Source organism: Rhynchophorus ferrugineus, unplaced genomic scaffold (assembly GCF_030347505.1).
Source record: "Rhynchophorus ferrugineus isolate W39M unplaced genomic scaffold, kcgeb_rfMv2 rfM5, whole genome shotgun sequence".
NCBI lineage: Eukaryota > Metazoa > Arthropoda > Insecta > Coleoptera > Curculionidae > Rhynchophorus > Rhynchophorus ferrugineus.
Window position 1 is genome coordinate 28,371,209 of NW_027472584.1, and position 21,581 is coordinate 28,392,789.

General features: G+C 32.3%; 2 protein-coding genes and 1 long non-coding RNA gene across 3 annotated transcripts; 2 read left to right on the plus strand and 1 right to left on the minus strand.

The window, feature by feature from the left end:
- Positions 1-60: 60 nt before the first annotated feature.
- unc79 (UNC-79 domain-containing protein) lies at positions 61-17,887 on the minus strand. The gene is given in 33 exon segments (XM_076405375.1): positions 61-361; positions 429-551; positions 607-1,164; positions 1,221-1,385; positions 1,444-1,671; positions 1,728-2,074; positions 2,137-2,291; positions 2,346-2,544; positions 2,597-2,731; positions 2,782-3,108; positions 3,193-3,420; positions 3,473-3,745; positions 3,800-4,153; positions 4,208-4,349; positions 4,399-4,679; positions 4,735-4,953; positions 5,637-5,723; positions 5,778-5,975; positions 6,035-6,236; positions 7,632-7,971; positions 8,027-8,348; positions 8,430-8,547; positions 8,693-8,848; positions 9,227-9,591; positions 9,649-9,811; positions 9,867-10,167; positions 10,227-10,724; positions 10,787-11,001; positions 11,052-11,599; positions 11,658-11,828; positions 11,881-12,042; positions 12,641-12,760; positions 17,098-17,887. Coding segments are annotated over 33 exon segments (8,001 nt in total). The 5' UTR covers positions 17,201-17,887; the 3' UTR covers positions 61-163.
- A 75-nt stretch (positions 17,888-17,962) lies between these two features.
- Positions 17,963-19,082, plus strand: LOC143197156 (uncharacterized). Its single transcript, XM_076405374.1, has 2 exons — positions 17,963-18,106; positions 18,519-19,082. Exons 1-2 carry the CDS (start codon positions 18,097-18,099, stop codon positions 18,806-18,808), a joined length of 300 nt encoding a protein of 99 aa, XP_076261489.1. The 5' UTR covers positions 17,963-18,096; the 3' UTR covers positions 18,809-19,082.
- A 9-nt stretch (positions 19,083-19,091) lies between these two features.
- LOC143197158 (uncharacterized) lies at positions 19,092-19,576 on the plus strand. Its single transcript, XR_013005938.1, has 2 exons — positions 19,092-19,423; positions 19,479-19,576. It is a non-coding gene; the product is annotated as an uncharacterized LOC143197158 (long non-coding RNA).
- Positions 19,577-21,581: the final 2,005 nt, after the last annotated feature.

The following is a 21,581-nucleotide window of genomic DNA, read 5'->3' on the forward strand; positions in this document are numbered from 1 at the left end:
AACATTTATTTTGTTCATATATAACAATTAACAGAACTTATAAATAAATACACAACTAATTTTTGAATATAAAAAAATGTACACAATTTTTCCTATATTAGTTATTCCTATAATAATTGATAGCTTTAACATTATTTATTAATATAATGAGCTATGATGATAACTACAATGAATAAAACTGAGTGGCTGTAGAGGACTGTAATTCTATCTGGCCCATTTTAAATTGTAATCTTTGTAACCATTTTAGTAACATGGGATTGTAAAGATGGCTCAATTTAATTTTTTCATTGGAAACATCTTGGTAAATTGTTGGAGGAAAATTTCGACAGTTTTGCAAACGGACTTGTAAATGACCCGGTAACTAAAAATCAATAGATAATTAAATAAAATAAAATAACAGTAATGTCAATGAAAACCTGAATATCTACCTGAATTTGACTGGATAATAGCACTGGGGTCCATAGAGGTAACAATTTTGCAACAAATGTAGATTGACATTCAATAAGAGCTTCCAACATACTTAAAAAATGTAGACTTACAATTTCGCTTAACTAAAATATTATAATAAAAAATAAGTGATGTTTGGTAATTTACTGAATGACTTACTGTTTTTGATTGTTGGATTAGCTGTAGAATACATGGTGTAACTTTCCCCCAGAAATCGAAAAGAATATTCATTGTTATGTTATATGCTTCAGTAATTGGAATATGATGATTTAAACTTTGTTCCAAATAAACGGTCCATAGTTGACAGAGAATAAATGCGTGAAATAATGAAGACATGTGTAGAACGCTTGCTTTAGGTTGTTCAGCGAACCCTGACATTATAACTTGAATATTATCAGCTATCTGACATGAAGCTTCTTGAGGGATAGGTTGACTTAACATTGCTGTGTTGCTTTTGCCTTGTAATGCTGTATGTGTTAAAGATCCCAATAATAACCATGATAATAGTCTTATGTGACCTATACACTCTACAAATTCCCTAGGATTTTGCTGTGATGCGGATGCACTGTATAACCAAGGGAAATATCGTGTTACGGCTCTGTTATCTCTGCCATTACCTTTAGTTATCTCTAAAGCTAAATATTGAGCGACGCTACATTTTATGATTCCTCCTAATGTGTCGTCGTTTAATCCTACACCAATTCCTTTACAATAACTCTGAAATTAATTTAATTTAGAGAAAGTAAAATAAGAAATAGTAAATTTATATTTACTTTCATCTTTGATATTGTATGAAAATCTGATAAAAACTCTAATATATCGACGAGATTTAATTTCATACATTCAGATATGCCAGTATTATAAGCAGGTGAACAGTCAAATGAAAATAAATTGCTATCTTTTATTACAACATTTGAGGGGATATGACCACCTACATCCTAAAAATGGTTTATTCAGTTAGGAATTAAAATCATAATTATATTTTCATTGATCTACCTGTAGAACCAAATTTATAAGCATTAATAAATTCGAATCAGGTATTATTGTTTTAAATTTTAATACTTGTACTAGTTCAAATACAACCATCCTACTGAATATTAATTTATCTCTATCTTTCGTGAATGCTTTGTTACAAAGATAACAAATCTCCACCAGTACGTTGTACTTTAAAGTATGAGTTTGTATTGCATAACTTAATACTTTGGAAAATGGTTCTAAGATCCCCTAAAAAATATCGATTTCATAGATATCTATTAATTTTAGTGATTGATTGCAATTACCTTAAATTGTGTTATCAAGGGCATCTTAAAAACCGATGCCATAATATTTAACAAAGGAGTGACATCATCCAGAACATTTAACATAAATAATAATTTTCGATATAATATTTCCAATTGTTGCAATACTGTACTCCATATAGGGGTTGTGGGTCCCAACGCAGCTTCCAGTGGTAAACAGTTGAGATAGGATGCCATATTAGAAAGTATAGTTGGCATCAAATCAACTGGTAAAGTCTTTTTTGAATTTAAATTCTCTAAAAGTAGTTGTAGTGGAGCTACTGGATTCAGTTCATTAAAATCTACAAGAGCTTGAATCACACTCTTAAAGAATTGCAATCTCACATGTTCTAAAATAAGATAAAATCAATATTATGATCTATATTTAATGTTGGGCAGTATGTAATTTTACCCGATGCTTTTGTTTGAAACATTTGCATAAAGATACCATTTGGTGCTAATTGATGAAGAACACATCTTAGAAATTGGTGAGCTACACTGACACAACCTCCAGGTAAATGAATACTGCTTTCACACTGCCAAGGATATGAAGCATTAGTGGCAATTCTGAAATATGATTTTCTTTAATTTTTGTTTGTATCAATGTGTTTATCTTTTTACTTTGCAACTATGCTCAATATATCGGGCAATAACGGTGCCGCCAGACTAGGTTCTCTATGGATGAAGGTCCCTAGAGCTACGATACATAAACCAACTTCTTCATCGCTATACATTTCTCTAACTGTTCCACATTCCGAACATCGCTCTTTTACGCATTCATCTCCTATCCTATATGAACTCTGCTTCGTATCAAAAGTAGCTAAAATCGTTTAATTATTTTATTTTTCAATTATGTTACATCGAAAACTCACTTTCCGTTTTAGGAGAAGCTAATTGAGAACTCATTAACCAAGCACCAGGCACTTTTGGTTTTTGTTGCTGTTGTGAACTCATGGTGAAGGGGCCGGGTTTTCTAATTCGTTGCCGGTGATTGACTATAGCATCTTCTAAAAATATTTAAATCAGATATGTTTCTACTTTGTATTGTTAGCGTTACTTTGACTTTCGACTTTAATACTTTTTAAATAATTGTCAATCCCATTTCCATTATCATCGCTTTCGTACAAATTCGGAGGGCTCTCTAGTGCAACCTGTTTTATAAGTTTCCTGGGGCTATGGGTTTGTGACGTGCTAGGTTCGATCTTTTTATCTGAATAATCAATTTTTTTCTGAGTCTTTCCCAATTGCGCGTTGATATTAAGAGCCTGTTTAACTTTTTCAACAAGTTGCGATATGTCTTTTGTATGTGATCCTATAGGCAATAACCTTTCTTGTGTGGGTATTTCTAGTTGAGGCTCTAATGGTGAAAAAACATCATCTAAATCTGCAATAAGTATAAAGTAATTAATAGCAGGTTATTTATTAAGAGCTTGGTATTAGACGTGTGAAAAAATAATGTTTTTTGTACCTGGAGATTTAATTGGTCCTATAGGTAAAAGTCTTTCCATTGCAGGAGCTGGTAGATTATTTTTATTACTATCACAGTCCGAGACGGGGGTACAAACTGGTGTTATACTAGGTTCAATTATTTTTTTGTGTCTGCCCAGTGGTACTGATTTGCAAGTAGTATTTATTGAAGAGTTTGTTTGTCTGTGAGAGGTTGAATTAGCAGTTTTCGCTGCATGCATACTAGAACCTATAAACATCTAATATTAGTTATTTTATGATGGCCAACGAAAAACATATACCGTTTGTCATATTTATCGATGTACTACTTGAGGTAGATTTTATTCTAGTACAGTTTTTGTTAAAATCCATTTTTGCTTTAGCTATATCCTGCATTTTATTGTCACATGATCTAATTGAATCTTCCTCACTTCCTATTATCCATACTGGTCGGTTTTTATTGCATATTTTTTTCATTTCTATTAAACTGGAAATACTTTCTTTTGGAGAACGATTAACCAAAGCTTTTTCAGTTAATTGTTTACTTATTCCTGGTCCAGAATTATCACTTAATGCTTAAACAAGTCGTATAATTAAACTATCTAAGTGACTTGCAGGAATAAACTCACCTTCTTCGAAGGAGTCTTGAACGCTTCCTTGTAATGTACTATCAGAAATATCACTTTCAGGTATTGCTATTAATTCGCTTTCAGTATCGTCATCTATGCTAATTTTATCAGTTTGCTTTTTGAAGTTTCTCTCCCATTTTTTATCCATGTATTTGTCACTTTGGTTAGTTTCTTCCCAGTGAGTTTCCATACTGGTCATTGATGAAGGTTTTGTATACGATACTTGTACTTTACCACCTTTCGAACTTAACGATACTTGTATTGATTGCCCATCTGATGAATACATAGGAGATAATGGAGGAGTTGTTCTTTCTGGATGATCGATTTCCGTTCCTAAAGATGGTTGACTCACATCTGAAAAATCACGATGTTCATTGTTAAAAAATGATGCCGAATTTGTTTCAGTACCTCTGGATCGCGATGGTTGTTGGCCCATAATAATAGTAGCAGGTATTCTCCTGCAGTGATGATGTTGTGAATCCAAAGTATTTAAAACGATCCGAATCAAAGCTGTGAGTTGCATACAGTGAGGCTGTTGATTGTATTGGTACTGTAAAAATATTTTATTAAATTCTCTCCAAGAATTTCATTAGTATTACCTTATATAAAAGAACAACTAACGACATCAACCAGTGTTTTCTTGTATGAGGCTCCAAAGCCCACAGACTGTATAAAGGTTGTTGAAAATCCATTGCACTAGGAATATAATAAGGAGATGGAGCATATTGCAAAATAATTAAACATGTTGGAAGTAATATTCTTCCCATAAGATGATTTTGGTCCATAACTTGTGGTAGGTTGACGAGAAATACATTAAAAGCTGGTGATGCACGTAGACTTTGTGGTGGAAGGTAGATGCCACGATCAGTTTGACTATAACCTGTGTAAAACCATAGTTATGCATATATAATATATATAAGTTTAGTATAATTTACCTAAAAGGAGCCATAAATGCTTCAAAACAATCGTTTGAGTTCGCGCTAAATTTTTCTCATCCGCAGGAAATGCTTGGTCCGATCTAGATAGGAACTGCATGAGAAGAAATATCAGAAGATGAATGGTTTCTTTATCAGCTTCTTCGAGATCAATGATTTTCTGAAGGAATGTTGTTAAATTGTGATCATCGACAACATTTAATGAATGCATATGACCATCTGTATTTAATATAAAATATAATTAGTTGGATATAAAATATCAACAAACAATTTATTAATAATACAAATGTGAATCAGCTATAAATATTGTGCCAAGCTGTTTTCACTATATCATGCATCATCTGTGTATATTACTGATGTTAAATATAATAGATAAAACGAACAGGGTAGGGTAAAATAAATATCTAATAACCCAAAGAAATTATAAAATAATACTAACATTTATATTTTCGTTATTTGATAATTACTTTGAGGGATTTCTCAAGGAATCGACATTTTCAAATAAAAAATCTATTTTATGTGATGAACAAAATGATTATCATTCGTATTTTTGACTTAAAACTATTATTTTGTAATTCTGTCGAAAGATATAGCCGAGAAAAAAATGTTCACCCTGTATAAATATAGATTCTCCATCGTCATGCATTTCTTGTTGGCAAAACGTATTCATGTGTTATCGGCGTGTGATAAGTTGGTTGTAAAATCGACACTGATAACATTGTTATTTCCTGTTAAAAACTGATTCGTGATAAGTAAAGAAAAGAACCTGCAAAATGCTGCAAACTACAAATCGATTTTGTAGTTTTGTACCAAAACTTGATCAATGACAATCATGCGGCTACTAAGCAAGACCCTATTCTATTTTCTACCTGGAATGCTGTTACTAATGCCTAGAAACTGACCCAGTCCAAAGCGAGAACTCTTTCGTTTCAAAATTGGAGCTGAATATTGACGACTATATACTTTCTCTTTTGTTTCAGGGACGTACACTATCAAAAAACTCCATATACATAAAATGCATGTCATCCAGGAATGATTCTCACCTGATTTGCTCTCTTGGTGACGTATTATCGATGCCGGAGCTGACATGGTTCGTTTGTACGGCCATTTCGTTCCAAAACTAGCGCTTAAAGTCTTCACCGAACTCGCGATACTACCCTCATTCAATCCAGATAAGGCGTCATTAGCTCGGTGTAGTTTTCTAATAAACGCCTCACTATTTACGTCAGTATTTTTTAAATCTACGAACAATGATTGCTATTTGTTTTAAAAAATACGGTCACAAAATTTCATTGATTACCTCTGACGCAACTAATGTCGCCAGCTTTTTCAAGTGCGATCTGCGCCTCTATGAATAGGGTATCGAAACGGTTAAGAAAGAAATCCCAATTTAATATTTTTCTTTCGCTCAAAGAATTGTGCAATTGATATATTGATTGTAATACCATAGGTCTATCTAGGATGACTGCATCAAATTGTGTTTCTAAGCACATTATTAGTGACTAAAATTAATTAACATTTATAATATTAGTTAGTTTAACTTCTATAATTTTTAATTTTTAATTATTGTTAATACTAAAATATTGGTTTCCGCATTAGACATGTCTTTATTGACTACTAGCGACCCGCCCCGGCTTCGCACGGGTGCAATGCTGATACTAAATTAAATACACTACAGAAAAAATATGAACGTTGTATATAAAAACATAGCGGCCCGCTCCGACTTTGCACGGGCACTCAATGAAAACATGATTAAAATCTATCCAGTATTTTTGGTTCATTCATTACTGCCCTTGGCCTGCACGCATTAAATTTGGAGTAAAACAATTCCTCTTCCCCTATACTTACTATGAAGATTTCCTGCTGTCGTTGGAATATCTAAATTCATACAATTTTTATTACATTATACATTTTTAAACGCAAATTTTAAATATGTAATATCTCCGAAAATATTTGTTTAATTTACATGCTGTAAGGAACCATATTGATCTATATTAATTGCACACTGTATTTAAGGTACTTAATTCGATAAGGATTAATGCCGTATTGCTTAAAATAGCTTCGTAAATAAGCCATTTTCTCACGTAAAAAGTAAACAATAAAAATGGTTAAGGTGGGTTATCCCTAAAAGATAAACATATACCATAGCGGACTTTTTTGTAGACCTTTTTATGGTGTATAATACTGTAGTATATTAATTTGATCTAACTCGTAGGGTTAGGCAGCGTTTTTGCTAATTGCTAAATAAGCCTAAAAAAATAGGTTAATTTACGATATCACGTTAGAAACCTCTAAAATTAACAATGTTGCCTTAGTATATTATGCATGTATTATACATATAAACCTTCCTCTTGAATCACTCTATCTATTGAAAAAAACCGCATCTAAATCCGTTGCGTAGTTTTAAAGATTTAAGCGCACATAGGGATATAGGGACAGAAAAGGCGACTTTGTTTTATACTATGTAGTGAAAACTAGCCTACGTTTCGCAATAGTTACAGATGGTAGGCAGAAAAACATCAATTATTTCAAAAATATCATATAAATAATCAAATATATGAAAATATATAATACACCATTAGAGATTCAGGCCGGTTCCGACGTTTAATTTTAAAGGTTTATGAGGTTTCTGATACTAAAATCGCTTTTTATAAAAAAATATTTAACGAATATCGACATATTCATTCGGTTTCGGACCGATATATGAAATGTTATTGTTTTCCAATATGTTCTTTCTTAATATTGATATTTTTCCTGGGTATTGAAAAAAATAGATACATTTAAAAAGAAATATCGATATATTTTTCCGCGATAATTCGTTGAATAAATAAGTAAAAGGTTTTAATTAATATATACTGCTTAATATTATTAATATTAATTTTAAGTTTTTCACTTACTCTGATAGCAAAATCGTGTATAGTTCCCAGATATAATGTAGCGCGCTGTGCTACATAAACATTTGGATCGTCGATACTTGAAATTAAATAACAAAAAGCATTGGCTAGGGCTGCTTGCAGCTGCATTTGGTTTCTCAACGGACAATCAGCCATAAATCTTGCTAAAACTGTAACCCTCTCCACTGCCGTAAATCTGACTCTCCAATCTTGATTGTGAAAATCGTCTTGAATGATTCGCCAAAATACATCTGGTCCAGCTGGTAAAGTAATACAATGAAGAAGCAGCGGCACTGCTTCTTGACATATATGAGAATGGTCTGAATTCAACAAGTTCCATAGACTATTGAAGAACATGAAATGTGTTAAGAAATACATTCGGTTTAGTTCACACTTACTTTCTAATAATAAGATGTTCTTGACACCAGATAAAGAAACCCTTGTGCTCTTTCGAAGCTTTAGTACAAGCATCACCATACAAGATGAGAATATTTAGGCACTTAAGCATGTAATACAATATATCTGGCGTATTAACTTTAGATAAATCTATTAGTAGTTGGTGTATATATTGAATGGGTTCCGGTAAATCATCGAGGGAGAATTTGAATTTTCCTACAGAGGTTTGCCAAAAATCTAAATCTTCTGAATCCGAATCGCCTTGTTCGTTGTTCTCGCCTAACGTTGGTATTTGAGATTTCGTGACAGATGCTGTTGCTGTAGCTAAATAATACGACATATTCATTAATTTCAAATTAGTTTTTTAAGTGCATTTAAAATTCGATCGGAATTTTTTACTTTTACCTATATCAGTTTCGGATAAGGTTATTGCTCTTGTAACAGCTGAAACGACTTTATCTGCTGGCATAATTGAAGCGAGATCCAATTGTTCTGATACTGTCTCAACGGTCGCTGTCATAATCTGAAAGGGAGTTCCGTTATATTCAGAATCAAGTGAGTTTGGCCAATAATATAGCTCAAACCAAGAAGGGACTAAGCTGTACCCAATAGGGTAAGGATTTAAGGTGCTGATGGCCTTGGTTTGAGTTATGCTGTAAAATTCGTACAGAACACACGTGCGGCATATGAACTAAAACGCCTCCTACGGAATGAACGTCTGGTATTGGCATATTCAGCACGACTTCGCTTGATTTCTCCTTCTTGTCGCTTTCTGGGGGACTTTTCCTGCTATGTAGATCGTCTGAATCGGTTTCGGTAGGTGGCTGAAATGAACAATACTGCTTCAATCATAAAATACTCCATCCACACTGTTATATAATATAGGATTTTCCACTAAGGGAGGGCCGATGTTGAAACTGAATGAAATCAGCTGTGCGGATGAGATAAAACATGTTGAATCGATACCGATAGCGTGGCGTCACAAGTGGAAAGTACGTGCCGTCCTGCTGAAGATAATCATAATAATAAGCACCAGACCACTACAGGCTGATAACATCGACCCATCCACACTGAAAGCCCCATAAAATGTCCGAAAAATGTTTATTATTAAACTTTTTTTATGTTTAAAACAGAAATTTATCGGAGTCCGAATTTAGATTCAACATTTTTCGACCAAAACATTTGCCATTTTTAAAACTTACATCTGGTGGATGGGCAAGTGTAACGGGTGATAAGTAAATCACAAGTTCATACGCCAGTTGATGCCACATTATACTACATTCGCAATAAGTGCATTCTGTTTTCGATGAACACGTGTGAGAACTGCTCCACGAAGCTGTTATCATACTTTTAAGCAACGAACACACGTTTTTACATAATGACGAGTTTAAACCCGTGTGCTTATCGATTTCTTGAAGCTCCATTTGTTTTAAGAGTATATCCAACATTAATATACAACAACATAAGTTGTTCTCGGCTTCGGTTTCAAACTGTGACTTGGTCATCACGTTCTCATCCTCAGATATTGATGTTTTGGCTGAATCATCACATTGTATATCTTCTCTTGCTAAAATAACACCAATTTTTAAATGATGTATAATGTTGAATTATTGATTTTCCTTACTTAACGAGTCTTTTTTATTTTCTCCGCCTCCATGTTGTAAATCGGCTGGTTGTTCAATAAGGACAGTATCGCAATGAGCTCCTTCTTTCATACTAGTTACACCATCACCAAATATGGAGAACAGAAGATGGAGAGGAGTTGATATCTCCAATAACGTCAATGTCTAAAATTAAATTACATAAGATAAATTAACGGTTAATGAAAAGTCTTGAAATTACTTGAAGCCATTTGAGTGCCTGTTGTTGGACCTTAGCGTTAGTTTTTTGAAATCTAGTCGCGACAAAATGGTACATTTTCTTTGGATCGAAACCCAAGGGACTCATGTCAGGGTCCAGTATTTTGCTTAAGACGATTTTGAGTTCGGGAAGTTCTTTTTCAGGTACGCCATCAACAGTGGCTTCCATCCAATGCGGCATTATAAAGTCCCATATTTCCTGTGTTATTACATCATAAGGCACGAGGCAGAATAAGCGGTCTAAACCTTCTTTCAGGTGTGTTGTTTTAGTTGCTAGTGTATCCCTGTAATAAGGAAAGAAGATAATAGGATAGTTGAATACATATTTTATGATGTCCCTTACCAGTGGCCTCCAATTCTTGCATAGTCTGGTGGATGTGGTAAAAGGCACGATACAAATAAATTATAGTGGGTTTTGCTTATTTCTTTTAACCAACCACAGACATCTACGGTTTTTAGTTTTTCCAATGCGCTTTCTTCTCGTCCTGTATAACAAAAAACTTAATTATCCAGTGGGACAACACAAGAAGGACACTTTTTACCATCATATGAATATGCTGTCATATGAAACCAATGAAATATCATTGCCAATAAACGTCCCAATATTTCAATTTTCGTATTTTCATCTGGACTACATCTTCCTACTAGCAACCAAACGCCGTATCTTCCTAATAGTTGCCGCTCTTCTACGGTAATATTGTCTATTGCGGGAATCGGACTTTTCCCATCTTTCTCTTTATCTTTGCTCTCTTTTGAATCTTTCTTTTCGCTTTTCTCGTCTATTTCTCTTTTATCGATGTCCTTTAATTCATTTGCTGGTATCCTCGCCTCTGTTAGTAGACTAAAAGTCGATAAAATATTAATTATGATAAATATATGTTAGCTTTAGGCGGAGAAACTTGCCTTACAATTGCTTCCACCATACATGTTTGCATTTCAGGATCCATTTCCCATGTTGGTGGTATAGCTTTATGAACGATATGGTCACCTCCTCTTCTGGAATTGTGCCTGTTGTTATGACACTGTTCGCAATATCTGATTGGATGATTTCCATTATAAGAAGCACATTCAGTTGCAAAACATATGGATATTGCTGCTTTATCGGTCGATCTGCAATTCTACCGACGAAAATAAAAAAAAATGGTTTTTCTGTAATAACAACATTTACTTTATTCTCGCAAATCATCGAAACTTGTTGCATGGGGTGCAGGACATCGAAAAAGCTTTGGTTGGGATGTTCACGGTGTATCTCGTTGGCGCATTCAATGCAAAGATATAAAGGTGGAGGAATATCGGTGGAAAACGTAGTCGCTATACAGTGATCGTAGCAAACTTTCGCCGCTTCTGCATTTCCCGAATTCGGACATTTATCTCGTTGGCACACAAACGGAGTTGGATCTAAAATATGTTATCGTATTTCATCGTAAAAGTTCAATAACCACATACCGGCGAATTTGCAAATTAAATTTTTCCTGTCAAATAAATTTGCATTGAAAGTGGGCCAGTAGTAAAACAAGAGTTTGGCAGCTGAAGCGCGAGTATTTGATGTTCCGTAAGCGATGGCGCTAAGCATATCTTTCAAAATGTTTTGCTTCAACGTCATTAGACATTCCAAAAGCTGACAGTGATGAGCTGGGTTAGTAGAATATTGGAAAATCATCATTATAACCGATGAAACTGATTGGCAAATATCTGGTTGTTTAGGATCATGGCGAGCTGGAAATATAGTCGATATTATACTTTTATAATATCAGGACGACATCATTTTAATTACTTATAGTGAAAGGAAGAATGTAGTAACACAAAGTATTTATAATTTCTTGATGTAAGCTTGGCGGTAGGACAGCAATAGTAGAAGCTGTTAGGTATGGCAAATTATCTATCAAATCGTGCTCTAAAAAGGGCAAAAGGCATCCAAGGCATTGTAACAATGCCTGACCGAACGCTAAAAATACAAATGTTAGATATATCCACTAGGGCAACACTCCCACAATTACCATGAAGCCCGTTTGTTATAAGTGGTGCAACTTCAATTAAAGGTATAATAGAATTATAAAGACCTTTGTAATCCAAACTTGGAAATAGTCCAATGCGGACTCCATCCATTTCTGGGTCTTTCAAAAGATCAAAGGGGGAATTTTTAACATCCTTAAGAACACCTAAAAGTTTTTTTGTTAATGACACTTTCAAAACCAGCCATTGGTGAATATAAACAACAAAACTGTAACTTATTTTTCTATTTTTTTTCTTTCCTATTATCTGTTGAAAACGGGATAAACTCGAATTTACAAGAAGAAACAACTAAAAATCATTATTCACATAAAATCTTAAATTTCCAAAACAAAAATCAACATAAATACAAATCAATATTAATAATACAATAAAATTATGTAATTAATGTTTTTATAAAACTTAAAATGAACACGCCACATAAGTAGGTTTAATTAAGAGTACCCTTCAACCCGGTAAATCGTCTTATTAAATTAAAATGACTAGATAATTGAGGTCTTGTTTATCTTTGGAAAATAAAATATAAAAGAAATAATAATGCATCTGATCTTGGATGAAATTTCCAAAAATCATTTTTTAATATTTATAAATTTGTTCCAAATTGTACTCTCGCGTGAAACTTGCATCAACGATGATGCATAAAAAATGTAATCAATTAAAATTGTTTGGTTCCCGATAAATAATAAATTACAGTTTTGTTATTATCGATTGTTATATCGGGTATTTAAAGGAAACAAAATTACGTACTTAATAGAGTTTGGGAGATGTATTTTATTGTGATTGCTATGTCAACTCCAGAAGGTGGAGGTAAAATACCCTGCATAAGTCGAAGTTGATATTCATAGAGGTTGCGTATTTTAGCTGTAACTAATCAAGACATTATTTCGATATAAAGCACATTTCCTTCGACATATTCGTTATACATCAAAGAAATTAATTTCCTACATACAATTGAACATATCCAATATTAATTAATTTAATTTCGAGTACACTACTCTTTATTAAATATATTCAATTGTTCCGAAGAATATAACGTATAGAAAAAGTAATTCCGTTCAAAAATACATTAATCTTATCATCTACACGTGTTTTTTCTGTATTGATGAGACATTTTCTTTCAAATGTAGATAAAGAAAAATGTGTTTTTTTCCACAAAAATCGTTTCAAATAGATTATGAACATATAGACAAGCGTGGAACAATGGGTTGGAAGCCCAAAAGAATTTAAAATGATAATTGCCACGTTATTGTATTACAACTTGATTAAAAGCGTTGAGTGAATCGAGGCACGACAATGACTATGCCAGCTAAAAATGAAGTTGTTTTTCTTATGATAACACTTGCACGTATATGCATATTTTTTAGACAATGGATTTATGAAATTTTTATTTTCAATTAAGGATTTTATTTGGTTATCGCTATATTATTATTTAGAATTGTGCAATTAAATTATTCATTTTATTTGATGTTATGGTTTATTAAATTATTGCAGTATAATTTATAATAAAACAAATCATTTCTACTAGAATTTGTATGTCTTCTGCTCATGACAGAGATATCATCAAATATAACGTCTCTTTGTACAAAACTCAGGTAACTATATTTAAGATTTTTAACGCGAAAATAGGACACACGGAGTATACAATGAGAAAGTAAATAAATAAAAATACCGGAGGTAAATATCATTAGATATCAGCTTTATTAAAAATGATTAATTTCCTTAATTGTCTGTCCGTATTGTCACCGGTTGGAGTATTTCTATTATTAGACAGGTTCGTATAACGAATGAAAGAGAATGTGAGAAAAACTTGCAATCGGAAACAGATTTTGGATTCATTCATCACGATGACCTTGAAAGAACCGATAGTGACCCAATTTAAGATGATTTAGTATTCATTTTGTGAAAGAGGGCGAAAAAGGAATTAAAAGAAATCTTCGTTAAATTGGTTTTCAATAAAAAAGCTTATTAGAAGCAAAACTAAATGACTAGTATGATTGGGGTGCGTTTCTGAATTAATACTTGATTATCCCCATGAAATCGATGTTGTGAATGAGAGAGGCCGTTGAAGATTTCTCGATTCTTGCACTGTAATATTTTTTTTATTAATGTCAGTAATTATTTATTTTATCTTATTTATAATATTAGGCCTATAAATTAGTTTTAAAGGATTTCTTTAATTTGAAGCTTTTATTGTAAAAAATCGGTACAATGTATTTTATTCAAAGTATTGTCCATCGATAATCGTTACTTTTTCCCATTTTTGAAGCAATTTACGGATTGCATCTTGAAAAAACAATAAATAGACCCATTTTTTTGCTATCTTCATAAGAAGTGAAGTAACAAGTAGTAATCAGAAAGAGTAAGGTCTGGAGAATACTAGTCTTTACATTTTTGGGCATTCCAGCTCGCTCTTTGTTTTCAATGTAAAAATCGCCAGTTTTAAACCGTCAGAACCAATATTCACACGTTGAAATCAACGGAGAACTGTTGCTATAGCTTATAAGCTTCACACAGTATTCTATGACCTTCATTCACCATTTTTTTTTAAATTGAAGTAAAGATATACTTCCCGCAAATGCGATTTTCTCGGTGCAAGTTCAGATATTTTCAACGCACTGAAAAAATTGTTTGGTCTTTCTAAGGCTTTAGCATGAAGTTAATTACATATATATATATATATATATATATATATATATATATATATATATATATATATATATATATATATATATATATATATATATATATATATATATATATATATATATATATATATTATTAGACAGGTCCGTATAACGGATGAAAGAGAATGTGAGAAAAACTTCAATCAACAAGCAATCGGAAGCAGATTTTGGATTCATTCATCACGATGACCTTGAGAGAACCGATAGTGACCCAATTTAAGATGATTTAGTATGCATTTTGTGAAAGAGGGCGAAAAAGGAATTAAAAGAAGTCTTCGTTAAATTGGCTTTCAATAAAAAAGCTTATTATAAGCAAAACTAAATGACTAGTAAGATTGGGGTGCGTTTCTGAATTAGTACTTGATTACCCCGATGAAATCGATGTGGTGAATGAGAGAGGCCGTTGAAAATTTCTCTATTCTTGTACTGTAATATTTTTTTATTAATTATTAATGTCAGTAATTATTTATTTTATCTTATTTGTAATATTAGGCCTATAAATTAGTTTTAAAGGATTTCTTTAATTTGAAGCTTTTATTGTAAAAAATCGGTACAATGTATTTTATTCAAAGTATTGTCCATCGATAATCATTACTTTTTCCCATTTTTGAAGCAATTTACGGATTGCATCTTGAAAAAACAATAAATAGACCCATTTTTTTGCTATCTTCATAAGAAGTGAAGTAACAAGTAGTAATCAGAAAGAGTAAGGTCTGGAGAATACTAGTCTTTACATTTTTGGGCATTCCAGCTCGCTCTTTGTTTTCAATGTAAAAATCGCCAGTTTTAAACCGTCAGAACCAATATTCACACGTTGAAATCAACGGAGAACTGTTGCTATAGCTTATAAGCTTCACACAGTATTCTATGACCTTCATTCACCATTTTTTTTTAAATTGAAGTAAAGATATACTTCCCGCAAATGCGATTTTCTCGGTGCAAGTTCAGATATTTTCAACGCACTGAAAAAATTGTTTGGTCTTTCTAAGGCTTTAGCATGAAGTTAATTACATATATATATATATATATATATATATATATATATATATATATATTATTAGACAGGTCCGTATAACGGATGAAAGAGAATGTGAGAAAAACTTCAATCAACAAGCAATCGGAAGCAGATTTTGGATTCATTCATCACGATGACCTTGAGAGAACCGATAGTGACCCAATTTAAGATGATTTAGTATGCATTTTGTGAAAGAGTGCGAAAAAGGAATTAAAAGAAGTCTTCGTTAAATTGGCTTTCAATAAAAAAGCTTATTATAAGCAAAACTAAATGACTAGTAAGATTGGGGTGCGTTTCTGAATTAGTACTTGATTACCCCGATGAAATCGATGTGGTGAATGAGAGAGGCCGTTGAAAATTTCTCTATTCTTGTACTGTAATATTTTTTTATTAATTATTAATGTCAGTAATTATTTATTTTATCTTATTTGTAATATTAGGCCCGTAAATTAGTTTTAAAGGATTTCTTTAATTTGAAGCTTTTATTGTAAAAAATCGGTACAATGTATTTTATTCAAAGTATTGTTCATCGATAATCGTTACTTTTTTCCATCTTTGAGGCAATTTACGGATTGCATCTTGAAAAAACAATAAATAGACCCATTTTTTTGCTATCTTCATAAGAAGTGAAGTAACAAGTAGTAATCAGAAAGAGTAAGGTCTGGAGAATACTAGTCTTTACATTTTTTGGCATTCCAGCTCGCTCTTTGTTTTCAATGTAAAAATCGCCAGTTTTAAACCGTCAAAACCAATATTCACACGTTGAAATCAACGGAGAACTGTTGCTATAGCTTATAAGCTTCACACAGTATTCTATGATCTTCATCCGCCATTTTTTTAAAATTGGAGTAAAGATGTAAACAACTTCCCGCAAATGCGATTTTCTCGGTGCAAATTCAGATATTTTCAACGCACTGAAAAAATTGTTTGGTCTTTCTAAGGCTTCAGCATGAAGTTGATTACAAATATACCCGATGCGATTTAATACACAGTAACACCATCTGTTGTAAATCATTTAAAATGAATTTATAGTCCTGATACATGCTATTCTGATATTATTTTTTCTAATAGTTGAGATTACTTAAAAGAATTAGTTATTAAACCAAATCGTTATTGAGTTTAAAAAAATTATCTAAAAAATTTGCATATCTGTATATTATAGCTAAACGATGATGGATATTTGCAATATTACAACTAACAACACAAAGGGCTTTGATACAAACATGACAAAATTGGAAAGATTGTTTGGTAATTAGTTATTTTGTGGGTTAGGCATTTTAGTTTTCCAACTGAATCATGTTAAGTACGAGTATCAAATTGACGATAGAAAACGAAATAAATAAATAAATAAAGAATAAAATAAGTGTTGAGCGAAAAATGTACTGAATCACTCGGGTGGGGGTGAATGTCACAAACGTCTAAGGTTGTTTGTTTGTTGTAGGTTTAAACGAGGATTTAGTACATTAGTGCTCGAGGTAAAAGAGGAAGGAAAAAAAGTTGCTTACATGCAGCAGCTCTTGTACCCATGTTGACAATGCAGTCACAATAATCAAACGCTAGGGAAATACTCAGGTCACATTGTTTAAAACGTGCAGGTATCTTCAACATGAGGGCAGCGGGCAACTTCACTTATCCCATAACAGATCAATAGTGTTGAAAAATAAAGAGCAATTGAAAGAATCTACAAGAATAGAGGGACACAAACACGTGTATCAAGGCCAACGGTATCCTCGGAAAAATCGATATGTGAGATTTGAACATGTTGGACCACAGTCGCGACGTTGTTTTCTATCTACAAATCATCTAAAAACACTTACGTCGAATGTTCAGAAACGTGTGATAATTCCGCCGATGACCCATAATTTTGACAATTCCGATTCGGTCAATCGAAATCAAAATGCATTCCCCATCACCTAACTTTAATATCATCGATCGAATCACGTCTTCTGTAGGACAAACACGATGGTGGAGGAGGTGCGCTAAAAACCGCAAAGATTTCGCGATATCTGAGACCGGCTCAACAACATTTATACATCTAATGTTGCACTACAGAACATCAATCCCAAATATAGCCAAATGGTACAACAACACATTTAGTTGAAATATGGGACACTCTTCCTATCAACAACAACCAGGTGAAACAACAATTATGTGCAACAAAATCAACATCAATCGTTTAATTGACTTACAGCGAAAGGCGTGTATGAATACTGAAAAAATTTTGACAGATTTTTCACTTGACTGTTACGTAAAAAATCGGGAAGGTTGGACTTTTTATTTTCAAACAAAACAGGGCAGAATGCTCTGGGCTTTGGGGAACGACGTTGCCCTTACACTGCGCATATTCCCGCGCGACGCCTTCACGCTGGATCTCTTCATCTCTCTCCCCTATTTTAACCAGTTTCCTGCATTTTGGTCCAGTGTCTCGCTCATAATCAATAGTTTCGTTTTACCCCAAATTTACGCCTACCAAACCAAACTACTTCTGCGTGTTTCACGTAAACATGAACAATCGTAAGCATCCCATTCACTTGTTTTTTTTTTTGGTTTATTTTACGTTATTATGCAATTGCACCCTAATCCGTTATTAAAATTACCTCGAATATTTACGTCTCGTTAAACATCAAACACAGATTTTTAGATTAATTCGAGCACAAAGCTCATCATCTCCTTTATATACCTTTTTCTCACCTCGTAAAAATCAAAACAACATCAGAGAAAGGGCATCAAATTGAAAAATGCCCGGAGGCTGTGAAATTATTTGTTAAAAATTGTTAAAGGTTTCCCACCCTTTATCCGTTTGATCTTCCACAAATTAGAACCCATTTAACACCTCTGATAATTGAAAAGCGTTACAACAATAACACCTGCCGTCTGGTAAACATTCGTTTTATAAAGAATAATTTTTATTTTAATTTTTTTTTAGCTGAAGCTAGAAATCCTGAAACATACGCGGCCACAGAGGAAACGTCTGAATCGGTCGATGTATTACGACAACGATTGAATAGAATGAAAAAATTGATGTCCGAAAGAAACTCTAGTTTCGATGGTTCGACAATAAGAAGAATTAACGGACCTGGTGTAATCGATGGCAATTTTCTCAGTGTTATGTTTGGAGTTGCTTTAGCTGTTATAGTGTCCGTTAGCGTATATGCTTTTTATAATTTATTCGTAGCTATTTGGAAAAGACACGCGAGATATCATGAAGAATTGTAACTTCCTTCATTTCTTTATATCACTGTTAATGTGTAATTTAACAATAAGTAGGGTTTTTCTAAATTTCACAATAAAAATTTATAAAAAATTTATTCGTTTTCATTAAACTCTTATCTAAAATAATAATTTAAAGACCTTCTTAACAACAAAGTCTTATATTGATAAAAAAATCATCGATTATTAATTCATAATTCCAACAAGATTATGATTATTACCAAATTTTCATAATATTAGATGTTTTTTAACTTTGTTATAGATAATTAAAACTATAATTTAATAATAAAACTAGTAACAAAATATTTTGTTTCAGTTTTCCAATATTTTAACGTAATTGTTATTAGTTAACGTTAGATAACGTACTAAGAATGAATAATGACGTACGATATCGATTCCATTGGTGAACATTCTTTCCTCTATAATCTTTGACTTATAACACCGACCAATGGTAGTACCTCATTTTTGCTGGTACCAAAGTGGGGAGTGCACTGTTTAAGTGTTGAGCCTCCAGTTAAAGACATTATTACATTGTAATCCTTTTCTTGCTACAACATGATTTACAAATACGTCAAGATGATCTACAATCACCATAATAAAACCATTTTTGGTAAAAAACGGGTAAGAAGTATCTTATTTGATTTTCTAATTTTTAATTGGTTCGTTTCTTGTATAGATCGAGTGGGCGTCCCTGTTATTTTCCGGGTTCCTCTTGTTTATTTGTGTTGGAACCTTGGTTACCTTTATAGTATTAGCAGCCCAAGCAAAGGAAAAGAGAAGACTGAGTTCAAGAAAATACAATACCAGGTTCATCCCTCTACTAACAACAGATCCAATCGACGAAGAATTTCAAGAAACGACCACCTTACGCGAAATTCCCATACAACCAGACGTTCTGAACTTATTTAATACCAACCAAAGCAAGATACAGGTTGAAAATATCGGCTTATTTAACATTAGTGATAATAATAACGGAATTTTATTAATACCTTCCTGGGAATCTAACAATGAATTATTCGTTAACACTCAAATTATTAATTTAAACAATTTAAATAATTCGAATTCTTGGAAGGAGAATAAAACAATCCAAATCAACATTTTTGCAGTAAAATTAAACTCTTCTTCTGATGTTAACATTTTTATGAATATAACTAAAACTTAAACCAATTATATTTACTCATTTTCTTCATTTTTTATACTCTATGTTATATTATTAATCTTTTAGCAGCTAGAATCTTATATTATTTGTAGAATTTAATAGATCTTGTGTATCTTATTTTTGTTTACTTTTAGTTATTGTTTTTATATTAACTTTGCTTGATTTAATAAAGGAATATGTAGAAAAATGTTTTTTGTTTTTTTTTTCAGTTGAGTCGAAATAATATATAATTTAAACGAGAAACATACAATAATTGTAAAAAAATATCATAAATGCTATTATTATTACATAATTAAGTTTGTAAAAATGTTTCAGAAGTAAGGGAAGGGGATAAATTAAATTTTCCTGCTTATTCTTAGAGATTAAAAGAGAGTTTGGTTAAGTTCTTCTGGTATTAAATAAATGACCGACGGAAGGGAATCAAGCGATTTTTAAGGAATTATAGGGGGGATGCTCTAAAACTTTAAAATGAAAAATTCATCACTTTTATTAATAACCATCATTTAACTATAGTAATCATGTCTACTAATTAATATTTGCCGTCAACTTTTGGGATTATTACAACCATACGGATATCAAGAAAACTTTGTATTTTTTTTTTCATATATTTTTAGATTTTAATTATGTAATCATTTATTTCTATAGATAAAATGGATCTCTAAAACAATCTGGCTGTGTCTGACACTTTTTTATATAGACACGCTAGTTCAAAATCATACATATCAACAAGAAACATTCATGGATAATACAGCGAACATGACAATTCTTAACCAATCCGGTGTTTGGTCTAATCTTGAAGAAAGTGCGACTTCAGCGAATTACTAGAAACGATAAAACAGGGAGACAAACGACTTTAATGATATTAAACCAACGTTATGATTCCAAAAAGGAATACTAATACTAGATTAATTGCTTTTAATGTTTCTATTAATTTTTTTAAATATTTTTTAACATTCTTATCAGAGTAGATATAATTTTATTTGTATCTGTTATCTAGTTTAACAATTATAATAAAGTTTGAAAAAAGTATTTGCTCTTAATTTCTGACGCTTAAATTTATTTTAATTAAAACTGACTTGTGATGTCAAGAATATTTATCGAAGATACTTTTTTTTATTTTGAAATGTTTCAAATTCTTTATGTTGAATAAATGTTGATAAGAGTGTGATTGTTAAGTCCAAAGGTTGTGTTGAGGTATACGTGAATATTTTAATAAAAAAAGACGGCCTATGTGGTTCTCATTGGTCGAACTAAAGGCGTTGGTTAAACCTTGAAGTAAGGATTGGCCAATCAAGAAATGGCTTTTCTTTCCACTTAGTGGTAGGAATCACGGTATAAAAGTAAGAGGCTTTAGGTGGGAGCCTTACTGTGACCCTTGCACTGACCAGTTCAACATTCACCTGCATCATGATCTCCAAACACCTCCTGAAATTCTGCAAACCAGGGAAGAGAATCTTCTGCGGCAATATTCGAGTAAGAACACTTTGATTTCCTTTTTTTCCAACATATTTCTAATACTTGTCAAATATTCTTATATAGATGAGTTGGGACAACGTCATTTTCATCGCGTTTCTTGTCATTGTACTGGCCCAGTCTATCATCTTAAGTCTTCTCATATTT